The sequence below is a fragment of the Dipodomys spectabilis genome, unplaced genomic scaffold (assembly GCF_019054845.1).
Source record: "Dipodomys spectabilis isolate Male_0828 unplaced genomic scaffold, ASM1905484v1 ptg000067l, whole genome shotgun sequence".
NCBI classification, from domain to species: Eukaryota; Metazoa; Chordata; class Mammalia; order Rodentia; family Heteromyidae; genus Dipodomys; species Dipodomys spectabilis.
Window position 1 is genome coordinate 2935188 of NW_024870744.1, and position 18453 is coordinate 2953640.

An 18453-nucleotide genomic window follows, 5' to 3' on the forward strand; every position below is an offset into this window, starting at 1 on the left:
AGTCCGTGAGACTCTTACTCCAGTAAACCAGAGGTGGCACTGTGGCTCAAGTGGTAGAGCGTTCACCTTGAGCTGAAATGCTGAGGGACAGCGCCCAGGCCCAGAGTTCAAGCCCCGCAACTGATAAAAAAAAAAAAGCAAAAAGGCTGAGATCTAAGGACTGAGGTTGAATGCCAGTCCAGGCAGAAAAGTCTGTGAGACTTTTATCTTCACGTAACTACCAAAAGGTCAGAAGTGGAGCTGTGTGGCTCAAGTGGTAGAGCACCAGCCTTGAGCAGAAAAAGCCAAAGGACAGCACCTAGCCCTGAGTTCCATCCCAGTACTGGCACAAAGACAACAAAACCTTCCCCCCTCAGCACTGCCCCCCCCCCCAGCCATGGGTCAATCAATGGGGAGGGCCTTTCCCGAGGTGTACGCCCAGGCCCAAGTCTTTATCAGCAGTGGACAGCTCTTGTTTACTGTTTAAAGGGCCCTTCTGTTATCTGCATGTGCAGCATCCAAAGGGGCTAGGACTGGAGACACGCCAGGTCCCATGACTCCTCCCCCAGCCTGGTCCTACCAGCCTCAGGAGCCTATTGGGCTCAGCCTCCACCTCCCCCACCCCTCCCCCTACACCCCATCCCGCCAGGCCCTCTGGAAGCCAGGACTGCAGGACAAAGCCGCAGCTCCCAGCTCAGTGGCCTAGAAAACACATGACTTGACTTGGGGCCAAGGCTCTTGAGAGCCCAGCAGTGTCCCCTCCTCATCCCAGAGACGCTCTGTTCCTTGGCCACTCAGAGTGTCGTTTCTGGGAAAGCCAGGGACCAGATTCACAGAGTCCCAGTGCTCGGGCGATTCTAACCCCCTCCCACCCTGCCGGCTGTCTTGAGATGCCCATGTTCTGGAACTGTCTCCCAGGGGCATTTTGAACCCCAGTTCCCTCTTCTTCCTAAAACTGCCCACCTCACCACCTTCCAGAATCTTCCCGAGGCTTTCAGACTGAGCTGAAGAGGCCACACCTTTCTCCTCCCAGCCAGGCCCTTGTCCCTTTGCCAGGCCGAGCCGCTTCTCACCCACACCCACCTTGAAACAACACAGGTTCCTACCCACCCCCTTCTTGGGGCTTGAACTCAGGGCCTGGGCATTGTCTCTGAGCTCTTTTTGCTCAAGGCTAGCACCCTACCACTTGAGCCACAGCACCATTTCTGGCTTTTTCTGTGTAGGTGGTACGGAGGAATCGAACCAAGGGCTTCATGCATGCTAGGCAAGCACTCTACCACTGAGCCACCTTCCCAGCCCCTCTTGGCGACATTCTAATGCTTGCTTTCCTCCCTTGGGGGTCTCATGGTGTTCCAGCAGCCCAAACCGTCTTCCTCTAACTCTCCTAGAACCTCATTGAACCACCAACCAAAAGCAGTTTGTTTCTAGAAAATCTAAAAAGAGTCATTAAATATCCTGAAGAGCTGGGGCAAGGGCTACTCGCGGATTAGATGAGGGCTGGTGCCCAGGGCAGAGCTGTGCGTGTCTGTGAGTGGGGTAGGGGTAGGACTGAATATTCTCTGGGAAGGAAAGGGTTAAACCCTCTTGGACCTTCAACCTACCACTCTTCCCCCTTCCTGAACTTTCTCCTCTCCAGTCCTTGATACCGCTTACCAGCCCAGTTGCCATGGCCTGCCTGAGCCCCTCACAGCTCCAGAAGGTAGGACACACAGGGTAGAGGCCGGAGGGTCTGGTAAGGGGCGGGGGAGAGGGGCGCACACTTCTAGTGGCCTCTGAAACTCATCCTCCTGCCGGTTTATGGAGGCCCACACCCAATAGGGGTGGGCTCCCAGGCACAAGGGCAGAGGTGGCGTGTGGGGGGGGGGGGGAGGGTAAATGATCAAAACCAGAATAAAGCATCTGGATGGGCCAGTCCAGCTGGCCTCCTGGGGGAGGTGGTGAGGGTCGGGTCGGGAGGGTGTCCATCCTATTAGCCCAAATACAAACGGCTTTAAAATCACCTCCAGATTCCTACCCTGAGCCAGGACTACAAGCTGTAGGCCCTAGTCCTTGCTTCCCACCAGCCCGTGTGGGTGGAAGGGGAGCTCAGTGCTAGAGCACAAGCTCAAGGCCCCGGATGTAATCCACAAATACGCAGGAAAACAAAATACCCCACAAAGACAGCCCTGCCCACCACAGCACCTCCATTCCCTTTTGTTTTGTTTTGTAGTGTTGTGGGTTGAACCCCGGGTCTCATACAGGCCAGGCAAACACTGTGCCACCTGAGCCACACCTCCAGTCCCTTTTTCTGTTTTGTTTTACATTGGTTATTTTCCAGGTGAGGTCGGCCTTTACCCCAGCCCGCCTGGGCTGCCATGCTGCTTCCCTGTGTCGCTGGCATAACGCGTGCAGCCTGCGCTCAGTCACTGGCTGAGAGGAGTCCCAGGAGCTTTTGTGCCCTGTCTGGCCTCAAACTGTGATTTCCTTCATCTCTGCTTCTGAATTAGATGCTAGGATTATAGGCTTGAGCTTCTACTCTGGGCTTGTTTTGTTGTTGTTATTGTTGTTTTGGTCGGTTATGGGGCTTGAACTCTGTGCCTAGGCTCTGTCCCTCAGCTCTTCAGCTCAAGGCTAGTGATCTACCACTTGAGCCACAGCACCACTTCCAGTTTTCTGTTGGAAATAAGAGTCTCACGGCCTTTCCTGCCCAGGCTGGCTTTGAACCACAATCCTGAAATCTCAGCCTCCTGAGTATGGAGGAGGATTACAGGTGTGAGCCAACAGTGCCTGCGTGGGTTTTTGTTTTTGTTTCTGTAAGGTATATTAAATAGGTAGGTTTCATTTGGTGGCCGATGAAGAGAACACTACGCGCTATTCAGGCAGGGAAAGTTTATTTTATTTTTTTATTTTGTCAGCCGTGGGGCTTGCACTCTGGGTGCTGTCCCTCAGCTCTTCAGCTCAAGGCGAGTGCCCTACCACTCGAGCCACAGCGCCACTCCCGGTTTTCTGGTGGTTTATTGGAGATAAGAGTCTCACGGACTTTCCTGCCTGGGCTGGCTTTGAACCGTGATCCTCAGATCTCAGCCTCCTGAGTAGCTAGGATTATAGGTGTGAGCCACTTGGGCCCGGCTGGAAAAGAAGTTTATTTATCAAACTGCTGTCCCTGCCATGCACGGTGGAGAAGCAAGGCTGAAAAGGAAAAGAGGTAACTCACCCCAGGCCAGGACTTATCTAGGCCAGGGACAGGAAGGGGTGTGGCCAGGTGGGGGAAAGTTGTAGCCACACTGGATCCAGACCTGACCTCAGGGTCTGGGACCTTCTTAAGGTCAGATGGGAGGCGTGTAACCAGAGGTGGTCTAGGATGTGACCTAGCAGGAGGGGAAGGTGACTGCTTCCAGGTCAGCCAGTTACCTAGGTAACAGATACTGGGCAGAAACTTAGCCAAGAGGGAAGGAGGTGTCCCTGTGCAGACCTGACAGTTTGTATTTCATTTTTTTCTGACAGTTTGTATTCAATTTTTATTATTATAAAGTGTATTAGGAAGACCCCTACTCAGGCAGGCAAGCCCACCTAGTCGTCCAGAGTGACAGAGCCCACCGCAACAAAGTTGTTAATAAAGAAACAACTTTATTGAGAAGGTTCCTACACTGACCGGCCAGGCCTCAGCACAGGCTCGGGAGCTGATACTGCGAACCTGAGTGCCCCCATTCTTTGGTTTTTAAAGGCGAAATCCATGAGGTGGAGCCTGGTCACACGCAGGTGACCAAAAGGGGTCATACCAGACCACACACAGGTAGCCAATAGGTGAAGTTTACTATAAGCATGTACAAAAGGCAGGATTTAATGTAAGCACAAGGTGTCACCAGTTGGAGCCAGATTACAACCTATCTGTTTTATGTGTCAGTCCTTAACTGAACAATCAAGGTGGGTTAGGTTGTTAAGGGGAGGAGGACCTAGAGGCATTCTTTCCATTCCAGGAACTGGGCTGGTTGGAGCCAAGGTCTAGTTAACCTTGTTTAAAGGGTTTTTCTAAAATCCCTAAAACAAAGGCAAAGCCTGGAAAGAAGCTGTACCTGCTCAAGTCTCCTCTCAGGGCCTACTTCTTCTTTTTTTTTTTTTTTTGGGTCCGGTCATGGGGCCTGAACTCTGGGCCTGGGCGCTGTCCCTCAGCTCTTCAGCTCAAGGCTAGCGTTCTACCACTTGAGCCATAGTGCCACTTCCGGCTTTTTCTTTTTGCTTATATGGTGCTGAGGAATCGAACCCAGGGTCTCAGGCATGCAAGGCAAGCGCTCTACCACTGAGCTACCTTCCCAGCCCCAGGGCCTACTTCTAAAGATGATGTGCAAACAGGTTTGTAGTTAACCTAAATCAGTTAAAGAGTATATTTCTTTCTTTCTTTGTTGTTGTTGTTGTTGTTGTAAACAGGTTTGTAGTTAACCTAAATCAGTTGAAGAGTATATTTCTTTCTTTTTTTCTTTGTTGTTGTTGTTGTTGGTCGTGGGGCTTGAACTCTGGGCCTGGGCACTGTCCCTCAGCTCTTCAGCTCAGACAGCTCTTAAGCTCAAGGCGAGCGCTCTACCACATGAGCCACAGCACCACTTCCAGCTTTTTCTGCTTATGTGGTGCTGAGGAATCAAACTCAGGGCCTCATACATGCGAGACAAGCGCTCTACCACTGAGCCACCTTCCTAGCCCCCCAAGCTTCTTATTTACCAAGTGTAAGGCCAAACTATCTTCCAGGTTTCTGGGCTTTTCCTGAATTCTGCTGTTATTTAGCAGATTTTAGTGACCCGATATTTAACTTGTTTATTATTTCATTCTTTAATTTGGGTCTTTATCTCTGGAATTTTCCTTTAATAACTAACCTGGAGTTTCTTTCCACAAAGAGAGCCAGTCAAGGGGCTGGGAAGGTGGCTCAGTGGTAGAGCGCTTGCCTTGCATGCTCGAGGCCCTGGGTTCGATTCCTCAGCACCACATAAGCAAAAAGAAAAAAGCTGCTTGCCGGGCGCTGGTGGCTCACGCCTGTAATCCTAGCTACTCAGGAGGCTGAGATCTGAGGATCGAGGTTCAAAGCCAGCCCGGGCAAGGAAGACCGTGAGACTCCTATCTCCAATAAACCACCAGAAAACCGGAAGTGGCACTGTAGCTCAAGTGGTAGAGCGCTCGCCTTGAGCTGAAGAGCTGAGGGACAGCGCCCAGGCCCAGAGTTCAAGCCCCACGACTGACAAAAAAAAAAAAAAAAGAAAAAAGCTGGAAGTGGCGCTGTGGCTTAAGTGGTAGAGTGCTAGCCTTGAGCTGAAGAGCTGAGGGACAGCGCCCAGGCCCAGAGTTCAGGCCCCACGACCGGACCCCCCAAAAAAAAAAAGAGAGAGCCAGTCAGCCCTGGTTGCTCAAGCCTGTAATCCTGGCTACTCAGGAGGCTGAGATCTGAAGATCACGATTCAAAGCCAGCCTGGGCAGGAAAGTCCGTGAGCCTCTTATCTCCAATAAACCACCAGAAAACCAGAAGTGACCCTGTGGCTCAAGTGGTAGAGTGCTAGCCTTGAACTGAAGAGCTGAGGGACAGTACCCAGGCCCTGAGTTCAAGTTCCACAACCACCACCACCACCACCACTACCAGCAAAAAGAGGTTCTGCCTTAGATATTTGCCCTACTTTTAATAATCAATCACTTTGTTCTATCTCTGATTGCACATCTTACACAATGACTGGGATATGGGGGGTTCACCTTCAAGCTGCTTCCTAGTTGGGGGGTCAAATGCTGGTCCTAAGGTGGCGGGAAGCCTGAGCCTCGCCCCTGCCCTCAGTTCCAGGAGAATGGGTTCCTGGTGCTGGAAGGGTTCGTGTCTGCAGAAGAGTGCATGGCCATGCAACAGAGGATCAGCGAGATCGTGGCAGAGATGGACGTCCCTCCCCACTGCCGCACTGAGTTTTCTACGCAGGAGGAGGAGCAGCTTCGGGCCCAGGTAGGTGCCTTGGGCAGGTAAGGTGTGTGTGTGTGTGTGTGTGTGTGTGTGTGTGTGTGTGTGTGTAGTATCCTGAGTAGCTGGGATTACAGGCATGAACCACCACTGTCTGGCTTTCTTTGGATCTAGGATGGGGTCTCAGGCCCCAGACTTGCACCCTACCAGGAATTTGTGTGCATTTCTCCTTAGCTCCCCACTCTTAACTTACAAGGGAACCATTATTATTATTATTATTATTTATTTTTTGTCGGTTGTGGGGCCTGAACTCTGGGCCTGGGCACTGCCCCTCAGCTCTTCAGCTCAAGGCTAGCACTCTACTACTTGAGCCACAGTGCCACTTCTGGCTTTTTCTGCTTATATGGTGCTGAGGAATCAAACCCAGAGCCTCATGCATGCAAGGCTAGCACTCTACCACTGAGCCACCTTCCCAGCCCCAAGGGAGCCATTATTGTTCCCATTTGACAGGCAGAGAAAGTGGGGCTTGGGCCACTTTCCTTAATGACATAATAATTTGTGTTATTCAGGATTTAAATTTAACTCTGAGCTGGGTGCTGGTGGCTCACGCCTGTAATCCTAGCTACTCAGGAGGCTGAGATCTGAGTTCAAAGCCAGCCTGGGCAGAAAAGTCCATGGGACTCATCTCCAATAAACCACTAGACAACCAGAAGTGGCACTGTGGCTCAAGTAGTCAAGCACTAGCTTTGAGCTGAAGAGCTGAGGGACAGCGCCCAGGCCCAGAGTTAAGCCTCATGACTGAGAAAAAAATAAAATAAAGCCGGATGCCGGGGGCTCATGCCTGTAATCATAGCTACTCGGGAAGCTGAGATCTGAGGATTGTGGTTCAAAGCCAGCCCGGGCAGGAAAGTCTGTGAGACTCTTATCTCCAATAAAAACCACTAGAAAACTGGAAGTGTCGCTGTGGCTCAAGCGATAGAGCGCTCGCCTTGAGCTGAAGAGCGCAGGGACAGCGCACAAGCCCAGAGTTCAAGCCCCACGACCAACCAAAAAAATAAATAAAATTTTAAAAATAAAATAAAATAAATTTAACTCTGTCAAAAACCAAGTGATGCTGGGCACCAGTGGCTCACGCCTATAACTACTCAGGAGGCTGAGATCTGAGGATCGCAGTTTAAAGCCAGCCTACGCAGGAAAGTCTGTGAGACTTTTATTTCCAATAAACCAGTCAGAAAACGAAGTGGTGCTGTGGCTCAAGTGGCAGAGCACTTACCTTGAGCTTAAGAGCTGACGGACAGCGCCCAGGCCCAGAGTTCAATCCCCACGACCGACTTAAAAACCCCAAACAAACCAAGTGATGCTGTGCCTTCTGCCACAGAGGGCCGAGTGAACCTGGTGGTTCTTGTCAGGCTATACATGTAGGAACTCCAGGTGTTTCCTGAAACTCAGCACAGTTAAAAATGGAGAGGTGAAAGTGGCACTGTGGCCCAGATGGTAGAGAGCTTACCTTGAGCTGAAGAGCTCTGGTGCGGCTCCCAGGCCCAGAGTTCAAGCCCCAAAACCGACAAAAATAAATAAATAAATAAATGGAGAGGTGATTCTCTCACTTATCCAGTTCTCGTAGTCATAGTCTGGATTTCAGAACAAGCAGTGTCCAAGCCCTGGGGTCACTCACACTGACACTGAAACGCTGCTGTCCTCTGGTGGCCAAAAGGGAGAATTACAACTTTAAAAGCCTCACATATAGGAAATGGGAAGATGGAGATGGAGTCTTTCTTTTCTTTTTTTCTGGTATGTTGTAGGGCTTGAGCTCAGGGCCTAGGCTCTGTCCCTGAGCTATTTTTGCTCAAGGCGAGCACTCTATCGCTTGAGCCACAGCGACACTTCCAGTTTTCTAGTGCTTTTTATTCGAGATAAGAGTCTCACAGACTTTCCTGCCTGGGCTGGCTTTGAACCACAATCCTCTTGTACCACAGCACCACTTCTGGTTTTCTGGTGGTTCATTGGAGGTAAGAGACTCATGGGGGCCGGGCGCTGCTGGCTCACACCTGTAATCCTAGCTACTCAGGAGGCTGAGATCTGAGGATCGAGGTTCAAAGCCAGCCCGGGCAGCAGACACCGTGAGACTCCTATCTCCAATAAACCGCCAGAAAACCGGAAGTGGCGCTGTAGCTCAAGTGGTAGAGCGCTCGCCTTGAGCTGAAGAGCTGAGGGACAGCGCCCAGGCCCAGAGTTCAAGCCCCACGACTGACAAAAAAAAAAAAAAAAGAGACTCATGGGGACTTTTCAGCCTAGGCTGTCTTCAAACTGTGATCCTCAGATCTCAGCCTCTTGAGTGCCTGGCTTTTATTTTCAACTTGTGGTGATTTGGTCTACATGCAGCACCATCCTAAATTGGGATGTATCTGTAATTAGATATTTCCAAGAAATTTCCTAGCTGCAAGCAGTGCTTCCAGAACTTGGGGTTTCTGTGCACCACCAGTGCCTCACTGGACATGTTTAGGAAGCTTCGGGGGTTTGGAGCCCTGGGGGAGGCAGCGCCTGAGTCTGATCCCCTCTGCCAGACTCAGCTCTGACTGCCAGATCCTCTCTGTAGTCCCTTTTGGGTCTCCTTCCGCAGGGCAGCACGGACTATTTCTTGAGCAGCGGTGACAAGATTCGTTTCTTCTTTGAGAAAGGCGTTTTTGACAAGAAAGGTTTGTTGCTGGGATCCTAGACACAGGAGTGAGTGGCTGTAATGCGGCAGAATTTGGTATTCCGCCTCCAGGGGTGGGAGAGCGCTGGGCCCAGCTGCCTAGTGGACACCAAACTCCAATTCTTCAGCCTTCATCTGTTCTTGTGTCACAGGCAACTTCGTGGTCCCTCCAGAGAAAGCTGTCAACAAAATTGGCCATGGTGAGCAGGGTCCTGGGGTGCGGTAAAGAAAGTGGCCTGATGGGCTAGGAAGTTGGCTCAGTGGTAGAGTGCTTGCCTCGCATGCATGAGGCCCTGAGTTCCATTCCTCAGCACCACATAAGCAGAAAAAAGCCAGAAGTGGTGCTGTGGCTCAGTGGTAGAGCACTAGCCTTGAGCTGAAGAGCTGAGGGACAGCGCCCAGAGTTCAGGCCCCACAACTGTCAAAACCTCCCCCCCCAAAAAAAAAAAAACAACAAAAAAGTGGCCTGAGGAGACTGAAGATCAAAGTAGAGGGGTTGGAATGTGGCATTTCCGGTTGCAGCTGCCGTCTTGCCGTAGTTTTCTTTCTTTCTTTCTTTCATTTTCACCATAGTTTTCATCTTCTGATGCTAATCCAGTAGTTACTAACCCAGTGCTGGGAGGAGTGCTCCCTTTGAGTGCTCCCCACAGATAGGCCAAAGCCAACTGCACCACTCTGTTGCCTGGCTTGGATGAGCAAGAGGGGCTCCTGGATCCAGCTGCTTCCTGGAGCATACTGCCATGTTGCTCCACTTCCTGCCTAAGGAGTGGGGAGGTTTGAACTCAGGGCCTGGGTGCTATCTTTTTTTTTTTTTGTCAGTCATGGTGCTTGAACTCTGGGCCCGAGTGCTGTCCCTCAGCTCTTCAGTTCAAGGCTAGTGCTCTACCACTTGAGCTACAGCGCCACTTCCATTTTTCTGGTGGTTTATTATTGGAGATAAGAGTTTCATGGCCTATCCTGCCCGGGCTAGGTTTGAACCACGATCCTTAGATCTCAGCCTCCTGAGTAGCTAGGATTCCAGGCATGAGCCACCAGCGCCCAGATTGTCTTTCAGTTTTTTAATTAAAGCTAGTTCTCTATCACTTGAGCCACAGCACCACTTCTGGTTTTCTGGTGGTTAATTGGAGAAAAGAGTCTCCTGGAGCCGGGAAAGTCCCTGAAACTCTTATCTCCAATAAACAACCAAAAGTGGTGCTGTGGCTCAAGTGCTAGAGAGCTCACTTTGAGCTGAATAGCTCAGGGACAGTGCCCAGGCTGAGTTCAAGCCCCACAACCAACAATAACAACAACTACTGCAATAACAAGAGTCTCATGGAATTTCCTGCCTGGGCTGGCTTTGAACCGCGATCCTTGGATCTGAGCCTCTTAAGAAGGTAGCTAGGATTACAGGCGTGAGCCACCAGTGCCTGGCTGCAGGGCTTTTCTTCTCCCCATTTTACAGAGGAGACTGATGCTTGCAGGAGAGAAATGGTCCCTCTCCGTGCACACAGAGGAAAGGGGTACACTGAGGTTCTTCCGGAGGGGTCTCTCCCTCTGTGAGGGAGGGAGTCCTCAGTCCTCTGCGATGGACAGGGATTCAGAACTGGAGGACTGAGGTTCCAGATGTCCAGAAAATCAAAAATAGGGTCATGGGTGGGATGGGGCTGGGGTGGGGTGAAGGCATCATGGACCCATGACTTGATCATACACAAGCATGGCTGGGTGCTAGCCCGTGGCTCACACCTATAACCCAACTACTCAGGAGGCTGAGATCTGAGGATCACAGTTCAAAGCCTGCTGGGGCAGACAAATCTGAGATTCTTTTTTCTTTTTTTTGTCAGTCATTGGTCCTGAACTCTGGGCCTGGGCGCTGTCCCTCAGCTCTTCAGCTCAAGGATAGCACTCGACCACTTGAGCCACAGTGCCACTTCCAGTTTTCTGATGGCTTATTAAAGGTGAGTCTCTCCTGGGCTGGGAAGGTGGCTCAGTGGTAGAGCGCTTGCCTTGCATGCATGAGGCCCTGGGTTCGATTCCTCAGCACCACATAAGCAAAATGAAAAAAGCCAGAAGTGGCGCTGTGGCTCAAGTGTAGAGCGCTAGCCTTGAACTGAAGAGCTGAGGGACAGCGCCCAGGCCCAGAGTTCAGGCCCAACGACCGGACCCCCCCCCCCAAAAAAAAAAAAAAAGAATCTCTTTCTGGGCTGGCTTTGAACCTTGATCCTCAGATCTCAGCCTCCTGAATCGCTAGGATTACCAGCATGAGCCACTGGCACCCAGCTGAGAGATTCTTTTTTTTTTTTTTGGGCGGTCATGGGCCTGAAACTCTGGGCCTGGGCGCTGTCCCTCAGCTCTTCAGCTCAAGGCTAGTGCTCTACCACTTGAGCCACAGCACCACTTCTGGCTTTTTTTAATTTTGCTTATGTGGTGCTGAGGAATTGAACCCAGGGCCTCATGCATGCAAGGCAAGTGCTCTACCACTGAGCCACCTCCCCAGCCCATAAACATATCTTTTTTTTCTTTTTGTCAGTCATGGGGCCTGAACTCTGGGCCTGGGCGCTGTCCCTCAGCTTTTAGCTCAAGGCTAGTGCTCTACACTTGAGCCATAGCACCACTTCCGGCTTTTTCTGCTTATGTGGTGCTGAGGAATCGAACCCAGGGCCTCATACATGCAACACAAGCTCTCTACCACTGAGCCACCTTCCCAGCCCCCTCCACAAGATTCTTATCACCAATTAATTACTCAGAAAAAGCCTGAAGTCGAGCTGTGGCTGAAGTGGTAGAATGGTAGCTTTAAGCAAAATGAAGCTCTGGGAGCACACCCAGGCCCTGAGTTCAGGCCCCAGGACTGGCAAAAATAAACAAGCATAAAATAAATGAACAAGCAGCAAGCTTAATGTACCCTGCATGGGGACCACATGGTGGGGAGGCCTGAGTGGTCTCTGGGGGCGGGCGGGTACCTGGGGGCCGAGGCTGTTCGGCCGTTCACCAGCCCACCTTGGTCCTGCAGCTCTCCACGCCCACGACCCTGTCTTCAGGAGTGTCACCCACTCCCCCAAGGTTCAGGTGAGCAGAGGTGGGGACAGGAACAGGAGGGTGGGCTGATGGGGTGGGCCGGCGGCAGTGTAACCCTGTCACCTTCCAGGCCTTGGCCAGAAGCTTGGGCCTCCAGATGCCCGTGGTCGTGCAGAGCATGTACATCTTTAAGGTAAGCCCCACATCCACCCCAGGCCTCAGTTTCCCTTCTGGAAGATGGACAGACTGCTCATACAGGCTCAGGGGCCTGGTGCTTAGCTGGTTAAAATTTGATGGTAGATTGCTGGGCACTGGTGGCTCACGCCTGTAATCTTACCTACTCAGGAGGCTGAGATCTGAGGATCGCAGTTCAAAGCCAGCCCAGGTAGGAAAGTCCTTGAGACTCTTATCTTCAATAAACCACTCAGAAAAAACAGAAGTGGTGCTGTGGCTCAAGTGGTAGAGCACTCGACTTGAGCTGAAGAGTTGAGGAACAGTGCCAAGGTCCAGAGTTCAAGCCCCACGACCTATGAAAGAAAGAAAAGAAAGAAAGAAAGGAAGAAAAGAAAGAGAAAGAAAGAAAGCCAGATCCTGGGGAAAGGTGTCTCTGATTGTGATTCTAGCCCTCACTAGCTTTTGCTTGGAGATTTGTTGGGCAGTGCCTGCTGCCTTGTGTGTAGTCTGCCCCTTCCTGCAGACAGGGAGGTTTTCTCTGCATTCCTCCTGGGCTGGCACACGGGAAGGGCTCAGGAGCTGGGTGTTGGCATGGAACAAGAGTGGCAGCATCCTGCAGCACTCAGATCCAGCCCTGCTCTTCCCAGACTCCTCTCCTTTCCTCCCTGCTCCAGCCCTCTTCCCGTATCCCTCCCCTTCTCCATCCTCAACAAGCCCTTCTCTCTTGCAGCAACCTCACTTTGGCGGCGAAGGTGAGCTGGGAGCAGGCCTTGAGCCCCCAGGAAAGGTGGTGAGATTGGAGTGGTCAGGATGCAGGGGGGCGCCGTCCTCCATCCCCACCAGGGACAGTGGGAGAATGGGAGGGAGTCCTGGAGCCCTTTGGCCCTTGGGCCTGAACTCTGACTGCAGCACCTAGCTGGTTAAAAGTAGATTCCTCAGAGCTGCTGATGCACGCCCATAGTCCTAGGGACTTGGGAGTATGCGATTGGGAGGATCCACATCCAGGCCTGCCTGGGCAGAAGAGTTTTACCTCAGTGGAAGGAAAGTTGGACTGGTTGAAAGAGGATGGGACACATCCATCCCAGGGGACCACGCAGAGGCAGGCAGGCACAGGAGAAAGATGATTGTAAGGTTTATTAGAGGAGCCATATTTCCCCCAAGAGGGAGCACATGGCCTCTGTCACCATCCAGGTAGCTGGGGGTCTGGGGGATAGGAGGTGAGGTGGATGGGAGTTCAGGTGAGTTTTGGGTGGAGAGGAGGGGCCAGCTGCATGGAGGGAACTCCAGGAATGGGAGGGGGTCCCAGGTCTGGGCAGAGCTGAGGACCAAAGGTGAGCATAATACTAACAATGGTGAGCTGGGCGCTGGTGGCTCACACCTGTCATCCTAGCTACTCAGGAGGCTGAGATCTGAGGATCCCAATTCAAAGCCAGCCCAGGCAGGAAAGTCGGTGAGACTCTTTAATAAACCAGCAGAAAACCAGAAGTGGCACTGTGGCTCAAAGGGCAGAGTGCTCACGTTGAGCTGAAGAGCTGAGGGACAGCGCCCAGGCCCAGAGTTCAAGTCCTATGACCAGCAAAAAAAAAAAAAAGTAGGAATGGTGGCATGTATTTGTTAATTTGTTATTCCAGCTGCTGTAGAAAGCATACAATTAGGAGGATCATTGTACAGCCACACACTGGGAGGGAAGTAAGACCCTACCTCAAAAATAACCAGTAATAGGGCCGGGAAGGTGGCTCTGTGGTAGAGTGCTGGCCTCTCATGCATAAGGCTCTGGATTCCATTCCTCAACAGCACATAAGCAGAAAAAAGCCAGAAGTGGCGTTGTGGCTCAAGTGGTAGGACACTAGCCTTGAGCTCAAGAGCTGAGTGACAGAGTTCAAGGCCCAGAGTTCAGCCCCAGGACTGACAAAACAAAACAAAAAACACAAACTCCCCCCCCCCCCCCACAACAGCAACAAAAATAAAAGTCTAAGCGTGGTTCAGTTGGTACATGCCAGTAATTGTCCCCACTCATGAGGCTGTAATCTGCAAAATTGCAGTCCAAAGTGTGGGCAGAAAAACCTAACAGACTCCATCTTCAAAATAATCAGTGAAAAAGCATGTCTGGAGGTGTGGCTCCAGTGGTAGAGCACCAGCCAGGCAAGCCAACTGAGCACAAGGACCTTTGAATTCTGAGTTCAAACCCCAGAACCAGTAAGATAAATTAATCAGTAAACTGTGAAGAGAAAAAAAGGACTAGAAGCATATCTGAGCTGTAAAGCACCTGCCTAACAAGTGTGAGACCTGAGTTCAAAGAGAGACAGAGAGGCAGATGCATTTCCATTCCTAAGATCTTAAGCCCATGGATCTGGTCTGGACAGGACTGGGAATTTGTATTTTTGGCAGTACTGGAATTTGGACTCAGAGCCCTGCACTTGCTAAGCAGGTGCTTCCACTTGAGCATACCTCCGGCTCTTTCTGCTTTTGTTATTTTATACTTGGGGCTGGGAATGTGGCTTAGTTGTAGAGTGCTTGCCTTGCATGCATGAAGCCCTAGGTTTGAGTCTTCAGCTCCACAGAAACAGAAAAAGCTGGAAGTGGCGCTGTGGCTCAAGTGGTAGAGCGCTAGCCTTGAGCTGAAGAGCTGAGGGACAGCGCCCAGGCCCAGAGTTCAAGCCCCATGACTGACAAAAAAAAAAAAAAATTCAGCTATTATTTACATGTGGAAGGTGGTTGTTATTGTTGTTGTTTGTTTTTTGTTTTTGTGGATACTGAGACTTGAACTCTGGGCCTGGGTACTTTCCTGAGTTGTTTTTTTTTTTGTCGGTTGTGGGGCTTGAACTCTGGGCCTGAGTGCTGTCCCTCAGCTCTTCAGCTCAAGGCGAGCGCTCTCCCACTTGAGCTACAGCGCCACTTCTGGTTTTCTGGTGGTTTATTGGAGATAGGAGTCTCACAGTCTTTCCTGCCTGGGCTGGCTTTGAACCACGATCCTCAGATCTCAGCCTCCTGAGTAGCTAGGATTGCAGGCGTGAGCCACCAGCGCCGGCTTTCCTGAGCTTTTTTTGCTCAAAGTGAGTACTCTACCACTTGAGCCACAAGGCCATTTTCTGGTGGTTAATTGAAGATAGGAGTCTCATGGACTTTTCTTGCTGGGGCTGGCTTTGAACCACAATCCTCAGATCTCAGCCTCCTGAGTAGCTAGGATTACAGGCGCCTGGCCACTTTCTGCTTTTTTTGAGTAGTTTTTTGATGAAAAGTCTCACAGACACTTTTTTTTTGCCTGGGCTGGCTTTAAACCATCATCCTCAGATCTCAGCCTCCTCAGTAGCTAGGATTACAGGCATGAGCCACCAGCTCATGGGGAAGTTTTTAAAAAGGGGGTGCTTAGTCATAATTACACCCCTGCTTTGAACTATCTTCTCAGTCTTTTAGATTCTCTCCCCTGACTACTGGGGATTGAACCCAGGGACTTGCTAGAGCAGCACTCTACTTCTTGAGCTGTAATTCTAGTCCTTTTTTTTTTTTTTGTCTCTCTCTCTCTCTTTTTTTTTTTTAGTCAGTATTGGGGCTTGAACTCAGGGCCTGGGTGCTGTCCCTGAGCTTTTTCACTTAAGGCTAGGGCTCTAGCCCTTTGGGCCATAGCTACACTTCCAGTTTTCTGGTGGCTAATTAGAGATGTCTCAAGAGGACTTTACTCCCTAGGTTGGCTTCAAACCTCAATTCTCAGGCTCCTGAGTACAGGCGTGAGCCACCAGCCCCTGGCTAGAAGTGGGACTTGAACTCTGTGTCTGGGCGCTGTCCCTCAGCTCTTCAGCTCAAGGCTAGCACTCTACTGCTTGAGTCACAGTGCCACTCCTGACTTTTTTCTGTTTATGTGGTGCTGAAGAATCAAACCCAGTACCTCATGCATGCGAGGTAAGCACTCTACCACTGAGCCACCTTCCCAGACCCTAGAAGTGGAGATTTTTTTTAAAGAGGTGAAGTCTCTTACTTCTGGCTCAGAACCCCAGTGGCAGAAAATGTGGTGAAGTTCTAACTGGTGTGGGGAAGGCATTCCCTGAGGCTCTGAGAGAGAAGTCTTTTGAGGTGAGGTGGCATAGGGCAAAGGGCCAGGTGCCTCACCCCCAGGTGGGTCTGCCTCAGTCTCCCCTCACCAGGATGCCACCTTCCTGTACACGGAGCCCCTGGGCCGGGTGCTGGGCTTGTGGATCGCAGTGGAGGACGCCACACTGACCAATGGCTGCCTCTGGTTCATCCCTGGCTCCCACACCAGTAAGGACTCTTGTCCCTCCCTCCCACCCGTAGCCCCCAGGAAGAGGGTCTTGGTGAAGAGAGACAGAGGAGCTAATGGGCCATCTTGGCTTACAGAAGGAGTGTCGAGAAGGATGATCCGGGCCCCTGCTGGCTCAGCGCCTGGCACCCGCTTCCTGGGGTCGGAGCCTGCCCGGGATGACAGCCTCTTTGTGCCCACACCAGTGCAGAGAGGTAGGCTGGGACATAGAGCATTTGGGAGTCAAATGGCTATGCCCCAACTCTGTGCTCACTCCACCACATGGTTAGGTAAGAGGCTCCCTCGATGCCTCAGGGAGAAAGGTGCTGGCCCCTCACCCCCCTCCCCATATCATCCTAGCTATGCGAATTAATTATCTCTAATCTCCAAAAAGACCGAAGTCTAACCGTGGCTCGTCTAGTAGAGTGCTAGAGAAAGCTCAAGTTCAGCACCCAGGTCCTGAGTTTAAGCCCCAAGATTGGTGTGCGCGCACACACACGCGCGCGCGCACACACACACACACACACACACACACACACACACACAAAATAAGGTGGGGCCAGGTGCTAGTGGCTCACACCTGTTCAGGAGGCTGAGATGTATGGATTGAGGTTCAAAGCCAACCCAGGCAGGAAAGTGTAAGACTCTTATCTCCAATTAACCACCAGAAAACCTGAAGTGGTGCTGTGGTTCAACTGGTAGAGTGCTAGCCTTGAGCTGAAGAGCTAAGGGACAGTGCCCAGGCCCAGATTTGAGTCCCCAGGACTGACAAAAAAGAGAAAAATAGATAAATAAAAATAAATGTGGGGCTGATGGAGCACTCAGAGCTCAGGAGCCAGTGAGGTTACCAGCAAGTCCTCCCAGATCAAGCAGGGCTACAGTACAGAGAGGCCTTTTGTTGTTGGTGGTGGTTATTAGGTCTTAAACTCAAGGCCTCAGGCTCTCATTAGGCTTTTCCTTGTATTGCTACACTCAAGGCTAACACTCTCCTATTTTAGCCATATCTCTACTTCTGACTTTTTTGTTGTTGTTGTTATTGATCATGGGGCTTGAACTAGGGCCTGGGTGCTGTCCCTGAGCTTTTTTCTCAAGGCTAGGGCTCTCTACCACTTTGAGCCACAGTGCCACTTCTGGTTTTCTGGTGGTTCATTGGAGATAAGAGTCTCATGGATTTTCCTGCCCTGGCTGGCTCTGAACCATGATCCTGATATGTCAGCCTCCTGAGTAGCTAGGATGACAGGCAAGGCATGAGTCACTAGTGCCTGGTAAGTAGTAGAGGGGACTTGATCCCAGGGAAACCCTGACCAAAACAGCACAGCCTCAGACCCTGGAGCAGGCCTCAGGCTCCAGAACCTCCAGAGGTGGGATTGAACACCAGTAGGAGGGCAAATGCCCTACCTACTCTGGAAGGAGGGTGGCTGGGCCTTAGGGCTGGTGCCTTTCTGATTGCCTCCAATCTCTACCAGGGACCCTGGTCCTGATTCACGGGGAAGTGGTTCACAAGAGTGAGCAGAACCTCTCTGCCTGCTCTCGCCAGGCCTACACATTCCACCTCATGGAGGCCACAGGCACGGTCTGGAGCCCAGAGAACTGGTAGGTGGCAGGGCAAGATTTCTACCAAGAAGGCTTGGGAACTGGAGCAGTGATGTGGGCTTCTCCATTCTCTGCAGGCTCCAGCCCACAGCTGACCTGGCCTTTCCTCCACTTTATACCTGATGGCCTTCAAGGGCTGGACCAGCCCCTCTCCTGTGAAGCCACGTCCCCCAAAGGCTGCACCATTCCCCGCCCCCAGCCATGCCCCACAGCAATGTAGCCAGCAAGTGAGAGGACCAAGAGACTGGACAGCAGCCCCTGTTGGGTGGCTGGGAGCTTCCCCAAGATACTGGTCTCCCTGCCACTCTTCTGCCCAACACAGCCTCCTCCTTGAAGTGGATTTTCAGATATAAAACAGTTCTGGTCCATTCTCTTCTCCTGGGCAGAACTATGGCCATGATAGATAGAATGCTGAATAAAAACAAGTTTCCACTGTAGCAGCAGTTTTTTCATCCATTCTCCTTTCCCAAGAAACCTGTTCTAGGGATAGGACCTACTAAGACCCATCCCAAGCCAGGTGCTGGTTGTTCACAACTGTTAGCTTCTCAGGAGGCTGAGATCTGAGGAACAAGGTTTGAACCCAGCCAGGGTAGGAAAGTCTGTGAGACTCTTATCTCCAGTTAATCACAGAAAAAAGCCGGAAGTGGCACTGTGGCTCAAGCGGTAGAGTGCCAGCCTTGTATCAGCACTAACTAAAGTAAGTGGGCACTAATTGTGGGCACTCTTTCATGAGCTTTAGCAGCTTCATCTCACTGAATCCTCACAGGGTGTTTACAGATAAAGATTCTGAACAAAGGAAAGTAGCAGGGTGCCTGTGGCTCACACCTGTAACCCTAGCTACACGGAGGCTGAGATCTGGGGGGTGGGGGG

At 51.4% G+C, this 18453-nt stretch overlaps 1 protein-coding gene across 2 annotated transcripts; it reads left to right on the forward strand.

The window, feature by feature from the left end:
• The first annotated feature begins 1618 nt into the window (after nt 1–1618).
• Nucleotides 1619–18020, forward strand: Phyhd1 (phytanoyl-CoA dioxygenase domain containing 1). 2 transcript variants are annotated; one of them, XM_042681278.1, is made up of 11 exons: nt 1619–1678; nt 5765–5923; nt 8499–8574; nt 8726–8773; nt 11560–11615; nt 11695–11757; nt 12469–12528; nt 15878–15992; nt 16089–16205; nt 17457–17583; nt 17661–18020. In XM_042681278.1, the coding sequence occupies exons 1-11, from the start codon at nt 1646–1648 to the stop codon at nt 17704–17706; spliced, it is 900 nt and encodes a 299-aa protein (XP_042537212.1). In that variant the 5' UTR covers nt 1619–1645; the 3' UTR covers nt 17707–18020. The 2 variants fall into 2 exon arrangements, with proteins under 2 accessions (XP_042537212.1, XP_042537213.1); XM_042681279.1 differs by having other exon boundaries at nt 12469–12490; nt 15864–15992.
• Nucleotides 18021–18453: the final 433 nt, after the last annotated feature.